The 19,252-nt window shown below is 36.9% G+C and overlaps 1 protein-coding gene and 1 non-coding gene across 2 annotated transcripts; one reads left to right on the forward strand and one right to left on the reverse strand.

Moving 5' to 3' along the window:
- Positions 1-12,401: 12,401 nt before the first annotated feature.
- LOC149750903 (uncharacterized) lies at positions 12,402-14,936 on the forward strand. Its single transcript, XM_089928547.1, has one exon. It carries the CDS (start codon positions 12,402-12,404, stop codon positions 14,934-14,936), a length of 2,535 nt encoding a protein of 844 aa, XP_089784673.1.
- Positions 12,795-12,901, reverse strand: LOC120112669 (small nucleolar RNA R71). Its single transcript, XR_005514244.3, has one exon. It is a non-coding gene; the product is annotated as a small nucleolar RNA R71 (small nucleolar RNA).
- Positions 14,937-19,252: the final 4,316 nt, after the last annotated feature.

Below are 19,252 nucleotides of genomic sequence, written 5' to 3' on the forward strand. Positions count from 1 at the left end.
ACGCAGTACGAAGGTGAGAGCAAAGGACTTATGGAGTTGCGGGTTCTGAGGGAAGCTTTACCTGTCACCTTGGGAGATGGGATGTGGCTTCCCGGGTGTTAAGTTTGCTGAAACGAAAGGGAGAGAGGGCTTCAGATGTGGCCAAAATGTTATGAAGCCAGAGGAGGGACCAAACTAGTTTCCGAGGGAGGGTAACGTAATCTATCACAAGGGGAAATGGGATGTGGTTTCCTGAGTGTTAGATTTGCAGAAGAAAAAGAGGGAAAGGACTCCGGATATGGCCATGATATCTTGGAGAAGGCCAGGAAGAGAGGCCTTCAGATGTGGCCAAAATGTTATGAAGACCACAATGTTGCACTGGTACTTGTTTGAGCTAGTAAAAGGAAACTGCTGCTTTGACCTGGAATTCTGTAGTTCTTGTTTCCTACCATACGGTGTGGGTGGACTTTGATGTTGGCTAACAATCTAAGCTTATTCAATGTTTTGTGCTGTTTGGCTTTCTGATGTATAAATTTGGGAGGCTGAGGATAGTCTGAACCATAGTCTGATGGTTTGAGACTTGTTATGGATTTGTAATTTCTCTTAAGTTGTGTCTTTAGATGAATTTGGTCTGCATGCAGAACTAACAATATAAATTGCATAGGAATCCTTCAAAAAAAAAAAAAAAAAATTGCACAAATAACAACTTATGGGACCAGTTAAGACTTTCTTACTGAATTTTTACATAAAAACACAATGGAAGTGCATTTCACTTTACAGCAATGTGTTTTGATCCACTTGAACCTATTGTAACCTTGCTAGCCATATTAATCTTTCTTCACCAAACAGCTTGTTGTTGTTGTTACTACCATTTGTTGTAGATAAAAGTAGGTAAATAGTAACAAGTCCTCTAATTAGTCTTATGCCTAATAATAATAATAATAACAACAATAATAATAATAATAATAAATGCTACTACTACTGCTAGTACTACTTCTACTACTACTATTGTTGCTACTGCTGCTACTCCGACTGTTAATGTTTCTACTGCTGTTGCTACTACTATTTCTACTGCAACTTCTGTCAATAACAATAACAATAGCAGCAACAATAAAAATATAATTATTATTGATACTACTATTGCTACTACAGCTGCTACTGCTGCTACTACTACTACTATTGTTACTATTGCTGCTATTGGTGCTGCCGCTATTGGTGGTGGTGGTGCTGTTGCTGCTATACTGGTGCTGCCGGTGCTGCTGCTATTTTTACTACTATTATTACTAGTACTATTACTTTTACTGCTATTGTTATTGCGACTGCTACTTCTTCCACGGCTAATGTTACTGCGACTGCTGCTTCTTCTGCAGTTGGTGCTATTGTTACTGTTGCTTCTACTACTGCTTCTTCACCCTTGGCCCACTGCTACTATCCTGGTGCATGATTAGCATGCTTCACTTGTTAAGTGCCTTATTCCTAACTGATGCAACCAGAACATTACCTCTAATATTACCTTTTCTTTTCAGGACCCTTTCCAACATGGTAGTGCTAAGGGATATATCTTGTCAAACATTCTTGTATTTTTTTACCTAATTGTTGCAATGCTACAAAATATTATAACTTATACAAAGTACAACATTTCAACTCTTGAAATAGCGAAGCTTAATCTAAATTAAACCATATTTCAATTATAATGGTAGCGGTAACGAGTAACTATATAGTATGAGAAGTTAATTAGGTCAAGACAATAATTTTTTTAAGAAAATTGTGATAGAGAAAATCCAACCTGAATAGGGGTGAGACCGAGACATGAAACCAACTCATTGTTACATCATTTTATCACCTGCACTAGTACCCAAGGAGCGAAGACTAAATTAAACATAACTAACTGAACCCAAAAACTAAAAACAAAAAGAGAGGGGTTCTTCTCTGGTTGCCCAACTCATTTATTCCCCACTTCAAGTTGAGGCTAATTACAACCCACTATATGCATAAGCCAAAACATAGGGTCCAGGTCAGATGAACATAGATTCTATTTGGTGTCTTGTGATCCACCTTGCATCCCTAGGCTGGTCTGGACCTAGCTAGTAACAGTGCTTCCTATGTACTAGAGGGTAGGAAGACATGTGGTACCTACCCAGAGTTTGAGATGAGATCTAGTGAATAGATCCCTAGGATAAATATAGAACATATTCTTGACCATATTGGCCCATATGAATCCATGGGACATCACCTTCAACTTTTCAGGCTGGAGTGTGGACTGGAACTTGGAATATATATATGTGGGTGGTTGGAGGGTAGGAATCATCAATTCAATGCAAGACTAGACGAGGGGAAAGGCCAAAATATAAAAGAGTGAATCGAATACCTGAGAGGGTGTAAGATACACCAAGAGCCATTTGGTACAAGCATTGGATGGTCCCATCATAAATTCATAACCATTGTGGAACCAACCGTGGTACCCTACACAAGGAGTAACGCCTTTGAATAAGATTTCCATTTTGGGAAATTTTTTGTGGGAATAACCCCTGTCCATTGGATATCCTCGTGTGGACGCAAAATGAGGATTGTAGGGGCTGGAGGAGAGAATGGAGACTCTGGCATTTCCAAAATTTTGGAATATGGTGTTATCCAAATCTCATGCATGCATCCCAAGGAGACCCGATTACTTCTTTTATAAAGAAACAATAAATTGATTGTTACATGCGATAATTTGTAAGAACGTATGTTTAGTCTCTCATCGGCAGGTAGATCTTGAGTATTTTTATAGGGCTATGAAATCTAAATAATATATACATTATGATTAGTTTTTTTGGATGAGGTTTTGAGTTATGATAAATGGAATTAGAATTTTTACCTAGTGAGAGTATGTAACGACCCATGCATATGCGTATTTAATCTCATATGGGCTGTATATTTGATAGATTTTGAATATTTATACAAGGCTAAGGAATCTAACTAATATCTTTTAGCTGATCTTTTTAGGTATGGTTCTGAGTTGTATATTATAAGATGGTTTCTATTAGATAGCTCTCTAGTCGATTTTTGAATAATACCTAAAAGTCAAAATTTTCTACGAAGTGATTAACTCAATAAGGAAAAAATAGTTTGCACACAAACTGCCATGACCCATGACACTTCAACATTAGGACAAAAGAAATTGCTTCCTTTTTCAGAAAAAGGGAAAACATTGCAACGCCCAGCCATTCCAATTAGGTTTTGACATGGGAAAAAAATCACTTTTTTTGTAATTACATGCAAACGCTAACAATTCTTGTCCATACACAATATAACAGAAAAGGCCAGGATCTTGTCCCGGAGAACTGAAGTTATGCATGAAATTGTTTATTAGATGGATATGATATTTTCCTTGTTATCATATGTCCACAGCAACAGGAGTAAGTAGTAGAAATACAGTAATAGATATCACAACTACGGATAAGCAATTGTGGATAGACTATTGGATACGCGTGGATGATTTATTTTGTCATAGTTAGATAGCAATCTAATGCAAAGTATCATGCCGAATATTACCTTATATGGAATGTCAGCAATAGTCTAGCGAGCTTAGCTAGTTGCAAACTTGCAATGATATTATTTTTGATGCAAAACACTTTCTTTCAATTTCTTTGAACAACAAATACACACAATTAATACACATAGAATATTTGTAGAAATAGTGTTAGGCTCTTTAATTTACTCAAGAAACTTGCTAACCAACTCTTGGAGGCCAATATGTGCAACATAGTTTGTTGCAATTTGTGATTTGATACTTCATTTAGAGGTAGATGATGGTTATTTTATTCTCTAAGTAGATAACTAGATATGTCGAGAAGGTTAACTAGATGTATATAAAAAATAGGGCCAACTTTAATTGACCTCATATATCTCCATATCAAGTCTTGACCAAAAGAAAAATATAGACTATGTTTGGTTGCCAGGAGATCTAAAAAAAGGGAGAGAACTTTTTTTAAAGGTTCGAACATAAAAGTTAACAAATTTTTTAATATACCATTGAAATTAATGCAATTGGACAGAAATTTTTTTTTCAACCTAACCAACTCCAATCTTTCTAAGTAAAATTATAAAAAATACTAAGAATTCCGGATTGCAGGGTCCTAATTCCTTTATTTTCATAAAAGATAAATAAAAGTTACGTGGCAGATGTTGCTCTGAAAACCTATTTAGACCTCCTTGAGGTGGTTGAAGCAGCCTATAGTAGGTCAGGTGATCCTGACAACAACCTATTTGTGTAGTTCCATTCACTGATTGACTAGCTAAAGCTAACTAGTTTTTCTGTTGTGTAGATTATTAACTTGTTTATTAGTTAATTCTATCTAACAAAATTTTAACTTGTATTTTGATTATTTATTTGGATGATCTGGAAGCAACAGATAGCTTTTTTCAAGAGGAGAACAAGCAGCATCATGTAGAAAAAAAACACTTGCAAAAACAACCGTGCAACTGGTAATTTGCACTCGATATAACTGCTCAAAAATAGTTTTTCATGAGGGAAATTAATAAGATTTCTCTCCATAAATATTAGAGGAGGTGATCAGATTGGGAGATCTCAATAGATGACATCAAATGAGATTCGATGCCTTCTTTAATTACCTTGTGACTTTTATGCTTTCTTTGATAACTTATAGGATTTACTCTTTTAACTTGTCATAATATTTCTTCTATTTTATCTTTGGATTCTTTCATGAAATTTTAGGTGTATTCTTCTGACCCTTTAGGGTTTTTTCATTGATTCTCAATGATCTTTCAATCATTCTAAATGCATGCATGCATGCATGCATGCGTTCATCTTGTTGAAGAATTCATGAGGAAATAACAATAGATAAGAGATCAATTCTTAGAAAGTATTAAAATTTTAATGCTATATAGTACTATGACTACAATCGCTAATCGCATGACAAATCTTAACTCATCAACAAATTAATGGGACTAATCAAAAAAACCTACAAACAAAATTTTAATTGGTTGTAAATAACGTACTCATCCGCTTAAGAGAAACAAAACACTAAGAAAAGTAATTCCAAATCCATCTGCTTTCAGAGTTCGAGATGAGGATGCTTTTTGCTCCAAAAAAGTTGTTGGCCCTTGCAAACTGTTGCACGAGATTCATTTCCTGCGACTAGGATTATATTCTAAATGTAATCATTCAGATGTCAAGGAGTGCAACACATTGCTATGACAAGTGATTACAATGGTGTAATAGATGCCTTTTCAGAAGATGAATCATCGCAAGCAGGTTGGAGGCCTTGTCATGACAGACTGATCGAGACATCTCTCCTATCTTGGTTGATGTTGTAATTTGCATTTGACTTGTATTTTGGACGTGTTTGTAAAGTTGTAAACTATTTCATCAATGGTTATTTTTGTCGCTTCAGTGATAGTTTTCTCTAGTTTGCTAAGGTACTCCTATAACTTTTTGACTCCTTTTGATGATGACCAAGGGTTCTCGCGAAACCTTGCATCTCCTTCATATGTTAAGGAAAAAAAATGGAGAAAAAGGTGAAAATCTATTTGAAATACAATTCCGGTATTGAGGCTAAACCATTGTTAGAGTACTGGAGCATGTCGTTGAGTTCGGGAATAGCTTGGTGGAAGCACTCATTTACTTAGATTTGGATATTTTAATGTCATTATTTAGATAGGAGAAAGACTCCATGAAAACGGGCAAGATCCAGCAGGGATTGGTTATCTTTTTTTTTCATGTAAATCTTTGGGTTAACACTTCATCACTCTAAGCCAAAGGGCGGAGCCGTTGAAGGAATTATTGAGGTAGGTATAATGTGACAGCTAGACTGGCTGTTCCTAAATAATGATGATCATGAGAAAATGAAGATAACTGTCATCATCATGAGAAAAAAAAAACATCAAACAAGAGAAAATGAAGAAAACAGTATTCTTAATTGCTATAAATAATTTTATACACAAGCAACACTTAAAAGTAGGAAGTTACGCATCCAATCAACCAACTACATATTCTTCTTCTATTATTCCACAGAAATTTTCAATAATTATAAGTTTGTGAACCATATCAGAATTGCTCTAAAAAAATTTGATATTAAATACAGATTTTGCATTAATGACAGAACCATAAAAATTAATAATCTTCCTGGCCTTGAGTAGTTTAACCATATGCTCTATAAAAATGTACACAGAATATGACCATTCTACGTATGCACTCTTTTTCATATTATAAAAAATCGTGCACGGGAGAACCAACAATAAAATATAAAAAATAATTTTATTAAGAGGATAAAAAAGGAAAAATTGTGAAACTCTTATGCAGGCGGACCATATGCCTATTTTTCATCATTAACATTCTAACTTGAGCAATTGTACTTAAGAAACTTTCTTCATGGGTAAACAAAATGCACGCATCTACTCTCCATTCAACTTGCCGAAGCTTGCATTTGGATTGCCATGTAGAAAGTTTATGCAATGATCAACTGCATGTCATCTGCATTTCTTGGAGAACCACCCTCTTGAAAATTGAAGACTTGAAAACAAGGTGACTTTGTGAATGGGAATATGTAGTCGAAGGGGTAATTGAGCAAAACCTCAAAGTCCTACCCACACAGAACCTATTCTTTGACCAGTGCTTGTCAGGTTGTCAATCCAAAAAGTCCCAAAAGAAATCCATGTGACTGCACGGAAGTTTTTGGTGATCATGCAGTCATACGGATTCACTATCCACTTTCTTATCGAGCCCATTGCAGGCCATGCATGCTCCTCAAGCAACCGTTTCGTTCTCTCTCTCTCTCTCTCTCTCTCTCTCTCTCTCTCTCTCTCTCGCTTCTATTCTTAAAATCAAAACTAAGTTTATACATCAAAATTAAATTATATATATATACATACACATTATGTATGTACATATTTGTACATAAAGATCTGGACTTAGTTACACTTGAGTAGATCTCTACTTTAATTCGATCACATCTAGATTGAACGATGGCAATGCGGTATTAATGATTTGAATTTTTGGATATATTTTACTATTTGTAAATTACTTACACATTAAAAAATTATGGAATTCAAAGATATCTAACTTTTGCATCAAGTAGTCAAAAATTTGGACAGTTTAAATAACATAAAATAATACATTTTTTTTTTGACCATTTAATGCACAAGCTAGGAGTCTTTAAATTATAAGATTTTTTAATATATAACTAGTTTAGGGATAGTAGATCATATCCAATAGTCCAGATCACCAAGTGAGACCCTCATCGTTTGATCTAGATCTGATTGGATCTGAATGGAGATTTCTTCAAGTTTAGCTCAGCCCATACAACTATATATATATATATATATATATATATATATATATATATATATATATATATATATATATATATATATATATATATATATATATATATATATATATATATATATATATATATATGCATATGCATGAATGCATGCATATATGCATGCATATATGATATATGTGTGATGTCAGACAATCAGCGTGCCACATGTTAGGCATATGGCATGCCATATGTCGAGTATAAAGATCAACCGTCCCTTTGTTTGGAATACAAAGAGGAACACACGCCACTTCCTCCATCCTCACCATACTTTATTGGCCTCGCACGGCCCTCACTACTCTCCATTCCCCAATATACAGCATCATAGCCACCTGTCCAACCAAGCATGGCTCCAAGAGGCCGGGGAGGGATGTTCTCCTCCTCTTCATGCTAACACCACCACCACCAATCACCCTTTGTCCCCTCTCGTGTGTGTCCTGCCTCACCACTAGAAATTCTTTTCGACAGCTATTGGATCCCCCAAGGGGAGAGAAAAAGAGAGAGGGATAAAGAGGGAGAACTTCAACCACCTTCCCAATGCCCTCGTCCCCCCATTAGGAGCCCAACAAATCGGAGACCTGACTCAATGATCGCACATGGTCGATCATGCCACCTTTCTCCACCTCTATTGCCACCGGTGTCACCGAGGCAATCACCTTGAGGGAGGAAAGGCCGGCCACCACCCTCTCCGACCATAACGGATCTCCCGACATGCTGATAGAAGAAGGAAAACATGCCTTGCTCGGCAACCACGCGAAACTCCAATTCCCGCCGCTGGTGGAAGTCCACCACATGTCGAGCCTGAATGGTAAGCCGCAACATAATCGATAATGTCAAGTATAAATTACGGTTATCCTATAGATTTAGCAGCGGAAATATGATTGTACAAATACGATAGTGAACAAAATGAGGAAAGCAATCAGGAATATGATATGCAAAGGAGAGGAAGAGAGAAAAACCATAATCACAAACACCAAGGTTTATAGTGGTTCGGTGCACTCCCAGCACCTACGTCCACTCCTTAAGCCTTGCTTGAGATTTTACTATAACCCAGCAGATTACAGCCTGATTGTTTTTCGGGCTTACAATCAAAACCTAGTTGGTTTTTCCAGGCAACCAACCGAAAACCTTTTGTTTTCCGGGATCACAAACAAACCCAGTTGGTTTTCAGATAAACCAACCAAAAACTTTACACCATTTGTTTTCCTGGGCTCACAAACAACTCAGTTGGTTTTCAGACAAACCAACCAAAAACTTTTCACCGTTTGTTTTTCCGGGCTCACAAACAACCCAGTTGGTTTTCAGATAAACCAACCAAAAATTTTTTCCTTGCTGAATATTTCCGATTCAGCAACTTTCAATCGAGGCTTGGAAGAGTCTTTACAAATTTCAAATCAATGAAACTGTTACAGCAACAATTAATCCAACTAAAAGAATGTTGTAACCAAAAAATGTAAAGCTTCAGAATATAAAAAGTGAAACAATAAAAATGAAGACTGAAGCTGATGAAGAGGTTGGCTGTGGAAGGATGTTCCAATGCTTAAACAGCTGCTCTTCTCGATGCAGTGAGAAGCTTCGACTGATTTTCTCATGGAAGAAGATTTCAGATGGAATGCCGGTGAGGATGATGAACTGTTAAGCTTTTTCTTCTCTTTTTCTCAGTTGAAACCTTTTGTTTCAATAGAATCTTTTCTCTTTTCTTGTTGTTTTCATTCTGAGGTTTTCTCGTATTTATAGACAAATTCTTCGGCGGGATTTGAATTTCTTTCTTCCCATTCGATGAGAATCTTTTTCTGTTACAGAAGAAGACAAAAGTCGTTCAAAGCTTCCTGTTGTGGTCCCAGCAGTACAAGGGTCGACTCATGTAACTTAAGGGTCGACTTATGTTCATTCTGAATCGGCACTTCAAGATGTTGAGAAGGCTTATGCTATGATATCTTCAAAGGGTCGACTCTTTATCCTTAAAGGTCGGCTCATCTTCATCAGGAGTCATCTCTTTAAATGCAAGGGTCGACTCATACTATAGTTTTTCGGCTGACGTTGAGACTGAGCAGGGGTCGACTCTTCAAACGCAAGGGTCGATTCTTCAATTTTGGAGGTCGACTCATTTTGAACAAGGATCGACTCTTCAGACTTTGTCTCAGGCGATAAAAGCTTTATATCTAATTTGAACTACACAAGGGTTGACTCATGTTTTGCGGGGGTCAACTAATTGACTGTGCTGCTTGAGTAAAACATACCAAAATCAACTTAAACTTGTCCTTTTTGCTTAGGGGTTGACTCAAGTTTTTCAAAGAGAAAACTTTAGACTTCATCTTTGGTCTCCATGGATTAGTTAAGATCATTTTCTTTCAGAACATGTCCAATGAGATGTTTGCGAAGAACTTATGCTTTATTTCTTCTGATTTTTCTTGACTTATAAAACTTCACAATTAAGCCAATGTCATTAGTACACAATATCATTTCAAGTGTTTTGTAATCATCAAAATTCATTCTTTAGGGTTGACAATTTCCCTCTTTTTGATGATGACAAAATCATTGAGTTAAAAAAAATTTTGCAATAAATTTTACAGCAATTATAAGAATTTTATAATAAAGTTCAGAGCAAATATGACATTCAGAGATATATGCATAATTTCAACAAATTAAGGAGAAAAGTCTCCCCCTATCAATTACAAATATTTGAATTATGTAGAGTTCTTGTTCTTCTTTTTCTTCTTAAATTTTTGATAGTGCAGTATCATTATAATTTAAATCTTCCCCTGTATATTATCTTTAGTGTAGAGATTTGTATTATGAATTCTTTTCACATTTCTTATTTCTCATTTCTCAGATTAGAATTCTTTTCATATTTTTCATTTCTCATTTCTCAGACTAAAATTCTTTTCATATTTCTCTTCCTTTTTGTCATCAACAAAAGGAAGAAAGCTAAAAAGAATATCTGATACCAACATGAAGGATTAATTAAAGGTTTTGATATGTATCAGATGCAATATGTATCAGAGCAGTATATAAACCAATAAAGACATATATTTCAAGAAAGGTAATCATTCATTGCATTGGGTAAATGAAGTACATCAGAAGATTATAATTTTTATCAATTGGTATCAGTCAGCATACAAGTATGCCAAATAAATATGAAACTCAGCATAGTACAAGGTTAAGTTTTGAAAACATGGGTTTCAGTCTAAGCTCAGGTTAGGTTCAGTCTAAGGTCAGTCTAGGTTCAAGGTTTTGAAGATGAAGGTCTAGACTGATCTTCTTTTGGCTTTTCGATGTGGAAATTTATTTCACAAATTTTTTTAGTCTTAATTGTTTTGTTTTAAAGTGTTTTGTATGTTCTTAGCTCATTTGTTTAGAATTTAGGTGTCTTTTATATTTATTTAATTCTTAAAAATTCTTGGTATTTTGCAGGTGTTTAATTATTGAATTCGGTAGAATTTGGGCGGGTCTAGTCAACCCAGAATACTGTTCGGTTTTTGGGTTCTAACTGGAGCTACAGACCTTCATTTCATATGTTGTTTAGCTTGATGGAAAGATAAGATGTAGACCTAAAACTTTTATGAAGATCACAAAACCAAGTTCTGCCGTTTTGAAGTCCAAAACTTAGCCGAAATAGAGAAGTCCGAATCTATCCAGAATTTTACTGTAGCCCAAACCCTGTTTCGGTTTTCAGCTTGTATCTGGAGTTATGTATGTCAGAAGAAAGCAAGCCTAGGTGCGTTGGAAAGTTGAGAACAAGATATAAAACTTTTGTAAGGGTCTGACTCCAGATTTTATCATTTTGGTGCTCTAAATCTAGCTGAAAGTCGAGTCATAAAATCAGCCTAGAATTTCGAATTTCAGCCAATAGATATGGGGGAAATCTATTTCAAAATTCAAAAAAAAAGGAGAATCGGTTGGGAGAAGAAGAGGGCCAGCAAATATGATGGGAATGGAAGGAGATAAAGAAAAAATAGTTGGGAGAAGAAGAGGGCCAGCAGATACGACGGGAATGGAAGGAGATAAGGAAGAAAAAACTCAGAGAATCTGGAATTCCGAGAGAAAGAAAAGCTAGGAATTCTAGGAAGAAAAAGCTGGAATTCTGGAAGAAAGAATGGAATGGAGAATTTTTGCAAATACAGAGTTCTTTTCCTTTCTCTGATATTTTTTTTTTGTTTGCTGAATTGTTATTAGGATGTTGAATGCGAATTTATGTTTGAGAAATAATTGGATTGATTTATTAGTTTTGATTTGCTAGTTTTCTTATCCTAGGGCCAGGACATAGTCATTGAATTTTTGATATGAATTGAGTATGGTTGTATTGAATATCTTTTGTTAATTGCAATTTGATGATTTCGGTTTTTATTCTTGTAATTTACTGGCCATGAATTGCATGCTTAAGATGTTGAATGAAGTAACGAAAGTTGAAGTTCAATATTAGTTGGTGAATTTATCAAACATTGGCAGTGTAGTTTAGAAATAAATGCACACCCTTGTGACCTATATTCAAGAATTTTATAGATCATAATGAATTTATATTAATTTCTATGATCATGAAAGTAGACATAGGATTAATATAGGTATAGGTGTTATGCCTTAAAAGAGGATATCACATAAAAAAAAGGGATTTGGTCATTGTAATTAGCACAATATTAACAATTAGATTTAAATTCATTGAAGGAATTCAATTGATGAAATCCAAGCCCTAGGAACCTTTCATATTTGATTTTTCAGGTTAAGAAATTGCAGTCAGTCACATCAATTTGGGATCGTCTAAATAATATAGAAAATTTTTAAATTGGTACTTGAATCACCTCCTTGTGGAAATGATACTCTTTTTACCCTGTTCTACTTGTCATGACCCATGCACTTGTGGTAGAGTCTAGGGACTATCATGTTTTTGGTGCCATTGCCGGGGAGGATTGTTTTTAATATCAATACAAATAATTTTCTGCATTAATTTAGACTGTTTTGTTCTTTTTTTATATTTTCTCTATTTAGTGTATGCCACGAAACAGTGAGCTAATTGAGCCTTTTGATCCAGAAAATGAAAGAACCCTATGAGCATTAAGGAAACAACGAAGATTAGAGCTAAAGCAAAAATAAGCAGTAGCCATGGCAGATAACCAAGATAACCAGAATAAAAGGTTGTTGAGTGACTATGCCGTGCCGAATATCAATGGTGCTCAACCCAGTATTGTGAGACCTACAGTAAATGCTAATATTTTTGAGATTAAGCCTGGTCTCATCCAGATGGTGCAGCAGGAGCAGTTTGGTGGAGGACCTGCTGAGGCTCCACATACACACCTTGCCAATTTCTTGGAGATTTGTGATACAATCAAGATGAATGGAGTTAGTGATGATGCTATTCGACTCCGACTTTTTCCATTTTCTCTACAGGATGAAGCCACGGCCTGGTTGAATTCCAAAGCGCCTAACTTTTTTACCACCTGGAATGCCTTGTCAAAAGCTTTTCTGAGTGAGTATTTTTCCCCAGGTAAGACCGCCAAACTTAGAAATGATATTACCAATTTTGCTCAATTTGATGGTGAATCTTTGTATGAAGTCTGGGAGAGGTTTAAGGATTTGCAGAGGAAGTGTCCACATCATGGTCTTCCTGACTGGCTGATTGTACAAACTTTCTATAATGAATTAACACATTCAGTTAGGATTACCATAGATGCAGCTGCAGGAGGTACTTTAATGAGTAAGTCAATAGAAGAGGCATATGAGTTGTTAGAAGAAATGGCCTCTAACAATTATCAGTGGTCTAATGAAAAAGGTATGCCTAAGAAAGTTTCAGGTATGTATGATGTAGATGGCATAAACATGTTGAATGCCAAAGTTGATTCTCTGGTAAAAATGTTCGGTAAGCTAGGTAATGTGAATTCCATTTCTAGTCCTATATTGAGTTGTGATTGCTGTGGAGGAGCTCACATGAGTTCTGATTTTATGCAGGTTCAATTTGTGTCTAATTATAACAGGCAGCAGCAGCAGAACAGCCCTTATTCCAGCACATACAACCCAGGCTGGAGGAATCATCCCAACTTTTCATGGAAAGATCAAGGTAACCAAGGTAGAAGTTCTAGACCTCATCATCCTCCTAGTTTTCAACCAAGACTATCCCAACCAGAAAGTAAACAGTCTTGCGAGATAGCTATTGAGAAGTTAGCCAATGCCAGTTCAGAGAGATTTGAGAGACTAGAAGCAAAGGTTGAACAGTTGGCGAGTTCCATTAGAAATGTGGAGATGCAATTGGGGCAGGTAGCCAATTCCATCATTTCTCGTGGACAGGGTAATTTGCCTAGCAAGACAGAGATCAATCTGAAGGAGCATTGCAACGCAGTCACCTTGAGAAGTGGTAAGCAACTTGGTCAGGTAAGTGGTGAGACTGTAGTTGGTGATGAAGTAGACTATGAAGAGGTGAGCAAAAAGGTCGGTAAAGAAGTTGAGGACCTAACCAAGACACCATCCCCACTACCACCAGTCGAACCTTATGTTCCTCCCATTTCTTTTCCTCAAAGGCTTAAGCAGAATAAAATTGATCAACAGTTTAAGAAATTTTTGAAAGTATTTAGGCAGCTTCACATTAATATTCCTTTTGCAGACACCTTAGCACAAATTCCTGCATACACAAAATTTTTAAAAGAGATCATGTCTAAGAAGAGGAAATTGAAAGATTTCGTGACTATTGCCTTGACGGAGGAATGCAGTGCCATTATCCAGAATAAGCTTCCACCAAAGCTAAGAGATCCAGAAAGTTTTTCTATTTCTTGTACTATAGGTGATGTTGATTTTAATAGAGCTTTGTGTGATTTAGGTGCTAGTGTTTCACTAATGCCTTTATCTATATCTAGGAAGCTTGGATTGAAGGCGTTAAAGCCTACTACCATCTCTTTGCAGCTAGTTGATCGATCGGTCAAATATCTTTTGGGTGTTCTTGAGAATATGCTGATCAAGGTAAAGAAGTTTATCATTCTAGTTGATTTTATTATTTTGGAGATGGAAGAAGACACCGAGATCCTTATCATTTTAGGCCAACCCTTTCTAGCCACAGTTAGAGCTATCATAGATATTAAGAATGGTAGGTTGACTCTGAAGGTTGGTGAAGAAGAGGTAGAGTTTAATTTATTTGAAGCTACTAAATATCCTTCTTTTACTGATCATGTTTTTCGAGTTGATGTTGTAGATGAGTCGACCAGAGAGATTTTTAGGGCTGAAAATACTAAAGAACCTCTTGAGACTAGTTTAGTGAGTGCAGGGACAAGTAAAGATGATAATCTAGAGGTTGCTAAAGTGGCGTGTGCATTAGAGGCTACATATCCTAAGCCGAAGAAGAGAGGTATTCATTTTGAGGATATCGACAAAAGTAAGCCACCCGCTCCCCCTTCTAATGTGCAAGCACCAGTTCTGGAGTTGAAGCCATTATCCTTACATCTCAGGTATGCATTTTTAGGTGAGAATAATACTTTGCCTGTGATTGTGAGTGCTTCTTTGTCTGATGAGCAACTTGACAAATTGATACGTATTTTGAGATTGAGAAAAAAAGCCATGGGATGGACTATATCAGACCTTAGAGGAATTAGCCCTTCATTGTGTATGCATAGAATTTTAATGGAGGATAACCATAAACTTATTGTTGAAAATTAGAGACGGTTAAATCCTAACATGAAAGAAGTAGTTAGGGCTGAAGTTCTTAAATGGTTAGATGCAGGGATTATTTATCCTATATATGATAGTTCATGGATTAGTCCAGTGCAGGTAGTACCTAAAAAGGGTGGGATGATTGTGGTGCATAATGAAAATAATGAATTAATTCCTACTAGGACAGTAACTAGGTGGAAAGTCTGCATAGATTATAGAAAATTTAATACTGTTACCCGTAAGGATCATTTTCCTTTACCTTTTCTTGATCAGGTGCTTGAGAGACTTGCTAGGTATGCGTATTACTGTTTTCTAGATGGTTATTCAGGGTATAACCAGATTTCTATATCGCCCGAAGATCAAGAAAAGACTACCTTCACTTATCCTTATGGTATTTTGCATTTCATAAGATGCCTTTTGGTTTGTGTAATGCACCTGCTACATTCCAACATTGCATGATGGCTATTTTCTCTGATTTTGTTGAAAAGATCATGGAGGTTTTCATGGATGATTTTTCTGTTTTTGAACTTCTTTTGATAGTTGTTTAGATAACTTGTCTCAAGTTTTGCAGCGCTGTGAGGAGACCAATTTGGTCTTGAATTGGGAGAAATGTCATTTTATGGTGCAGGAAGGTATTGTTTTAGGCCACAAAATTTCAGCAAGAGGCCTTGAGGTAGACCGAGCAAAAATAGAAATTATTGAAAAATTGCCACCACCTACAAATAAATGTTAAGGGAGTTTGAAGTTTTCTTGGTCACACAGAATTTTACCAGCATTTTATTAAGGATTTCTCTAAAATTTCTAAACCTCTTTGTAATCTGTTGAATAAGGATGTTGTGTTTGATTTTGATAAGAACTGTTTGAATGTTTTTAACAGGTTGAAGCAAGAGTTGGTGTCAGCACCAATTATGGCAGCCCTAGATTGGAGTTTGCCTTTTGAGCTAATGTGTGATGCTAGTGATTTCGCTTTGGGCGTTGTTCTCGGCCAGAGAAAAGATAGGAAGTTGCATGTTACATATTATGCTAGTAGAGTTTTAAATAATGCACAGTTGAATTATGAAACTACTGAAAAAGAATTGCTTGTTGTTGTGTTTGCTTTTGATAAGTTTTGATCTTATCTTGTAGGTTCCAAGGTGATCGTATATACGGACCATTCAGCAATCAAGTACTTGCTGAAAAAGAAAGATGCCAAACCGCGTTTCATTCAGTGGGTGCTGTTGCTTCAAGAATTTGATCTTGAGATTCGAGACCAAGAGAGGCATGGAGAATGTGGTGGCAGATCACTTGTCTAGATTAGAGGGGCAGTCAAGAGCAGATGAGGTGCCTATTAATGAAAGCTTTCCAGATGAGCAGTTGTTGGTAGTTTCAGTCATCCTCTGGTATGTTGATTTGGTGAACTATTTGGTGAGTGGCATTGTTCCCCCTGATTTGAGCTATCATCCGAAGAAAAAGTTTTTGTGGGATTTGAAGCATTATTTTTGGGAAGAACTGCTACTCTATAAACATTGTGCAGATGGGATGATTAGAAGATGTGTGCCCCAAGATGAGATGCAGGATATACTTGACCATTACCATTCCTTGGAGTGTGGTGGATATTTCAGTACCTCCAAGACAGTTGCAAAGGTATGGCAGTCTGGTTTTTGCTGGCCGACCATATATCAAGATACTAAACAATATGTGAGCATGTGTGATAGATGTCAGAGAGTTGGCAACATTTCGAAAAAGAATGAGATGCCCTTGACCAATATCTTGGAGGTTGAACTGTTTGATTTATGGAAAATTGATTTCATGAGCCCATTTCCTTCTTCCTTCAACAATCAGTACATCCTGGTAGCAGTGGATTATGTGTCTAAATGGGTTGAAGCTATTGCAACTCAGACTAATGACTCTCGGGTGGTGATGAAAATTGTGAAGAAAAATATTTTTTCAAGATTCGGTGTGTCGAGAGCTATTATTAGTGATGAAGGCTCCCATTTTTGTAACCGGTCATTTGAGGCTTTGTTGAAAAAATATGGGGTTACTCATAAGGTGGCACTTGCCTATCATCCTCAAACAAATGGGCAAGTGGAACTTGCAAATAGGGAATTGAAGCTAATTTTGGAGAAAACTGTGAGCAGTTCAAGAAAGGATTGGGCGAATAAGTTAGATGATGCACTTTGGGCCTATAGGACAGCTTTCAAGACACCTTTGGGTATGTCTCCTTACAGACTAGTCTTTAGAAAGTGTTCGTTCGATTCCTGTCTAACTAAAAATATGCTAAACAGATCGTTGTTAGAACCGACAAACAAAGTTTAATTTAATTTTACTCTTACCTTTCCTACTCGAAGAATAGCGGTTGTAAGAGGTCGATCCACAGGGAGGCGATTGGAGTTGCATAAAAATTAGAACGTTCACTCGGATTTGAAACCGATTTTTGAATGATAAAGGAAAAACATTACTTCGGTGATGTGGAATGATTCTCCAGTCTATTAGAGAATGTTTTCTATTTGAAAATAAACAAAGGAAAGAAAGAAAATTTGCAATTGAAATTTGATGTAGAGTAGAAGTCGATTTCTAAAGACAGAATATAAATTAAAATCGTCAATCAAACTGCAAAGATTCATTCCAAGGTTATCTTAAAATTAAGAATTCTAGAATGCATATAATAAATTGTAAAATATTAAATTAACACTTAGACATGTATTGCATAAAAGAAAAATTAAAAGATTGCATTAAAAAAATAGAAATTAAACTGAACCTAGACCATGGATTGCATGAAAGAAAATTGATTGATTTCATAAAAAGGAATGATTACAAAAAGTAATGAAAAACTGAAGATGAAGCCTAAAGTTTATTTCTTCTGCAAATAAAAATAAAATAAAATAAAAGAAAATTTTATTTTCTCTCCCTTTCTCTCCCTTTCTCTCCCACGGTAGAACTCAACATAAGATATAATTTTTTTTTTATTCCTTTCTTCCCCCCAAGAACAGAGCAATGCTCTGTTTTCCTTCTCTTTTCTTTGGACCCGCCGGCCACCACCTCCACCCCCCCTTGAGCTCTCCTCAACCTCCCCCTCTTATAGATCGCCACAGCAAGCGTTATGGGCAGAAGGAGAGGGCAGACGCGGCTCTTGGCTGGGACGTTGATCACGGAATGATTGATGGGCGTGGGATCGCTGGAATCGGGGAAGAGGGTCGTCCGAGATGCTGGGAGGCTGAGATTTGGAAACGGAAGGAGGGAGGCGCGGGCTGAGGTGCGGGGATTTGGTCGCAGACGGCTAGAGACACGGTGGAGACACGCTGCGGGACCACTGCTAGCATCACGGAAGAGGGGAAAACGTGGATCCACGGGAGAGGGCTGAGACGCTGGGAATCCGGAAGAGGGTCTGAACGCCGTGCGGGATCGCCGGGATTGATGAAGCGGAAGGAGGGAGGAGCTGCGGGATGAGCTGGAGGAGTGCTTCACGGATGGAAGAAGATCCATCTTCTTCTTTGGCCCACGGACAGATGCGGGATCGCCGGATGAATGCGGACGGGCGCTTGGGATCATTCCTTCTCCCCTGCACGGATGAAGCTGGAGATTTGAGGGAGATAGGCTGATATGGAATGAAACTGGGACGAGCGGGATGGTGGCGTGATCACGCCTTGCTGGAACGTTGAACTGAATATGGGTCATGTGCCAGTTTCTGCAATGGAATTAGATTTTGGAAGAAGGTCTGGGACTTTCTTTGCCCTCCTGAGATGAGAGCCGGGAGATACCAAGTTCCATCCAATTAGTCATATAGATAAAAAAAAATAGTGTGATATGAAATTTGGCTTGTAGACGGACGGACTGAGTTCGTCACGGGTCATCTGTTCTGACTGGAGGTCAACTACAAATCTTTTAAGTCATGGGTCACCCAGCACCTCATAGTTATGATATGGCCAAATTAGATTTGCCCAAAATTCTTTCCCAAAAGCACAAAGAAATTGGACCAGATTTGGACCCAACCCCAACTCGGACCCGACCCGATCTTCAACCAGGTCGGATCTGGGAAGGGATCCTTCTGAAGTCAAATTTGTACTTAATGTGCATTTTATCTCTAATTTATGATAATCTGTGTCAAACCCAAATATAATACTAATCTAGTGAATTTATTATTATCCGTTAGCAATAATACTAATTTTAGTGACATGTAGGTTGCACTTTTGTGCTCTCATCACACCCCCCAACTAGCTTATTGCTAGTCTCTAGCAATTAACAAGCAAATGATAAAATTAGGGCACAAAAAGATGTAGTCTAACTTATGACTTTTTCCTTCTTTTTTTTTTAAATTGAAGCTAAATACACAAACTAATATATGT

The sequence above is a fragment of the Phoenix dactylifera genome, chromosome 18 (genome assembly GCF_051530095.1).
Source record: "Phoenix dactylifera cultivar Ajwa chromosome 18, Ajwa_hap1_PhDact_Kaust_v1.1, whole genome shotgun sequence".
Taxonomy (NCBI): domain Eukaryota; kingdom Viridiplantae; phylum Streptophyta; class Magnoliopsida; order Arecales; family Arecaceae; genus Phoenix; species Phoenix dactylifera.

Coding starts and splice junctions, on each gene's coding strand:
- LOC149750903 (XM_089928547.1), top strand. CDS start 12,402: ATGGCAGATAACCAAGATAACCAGAATAAAAGGTTGTTGAGTGACTAT.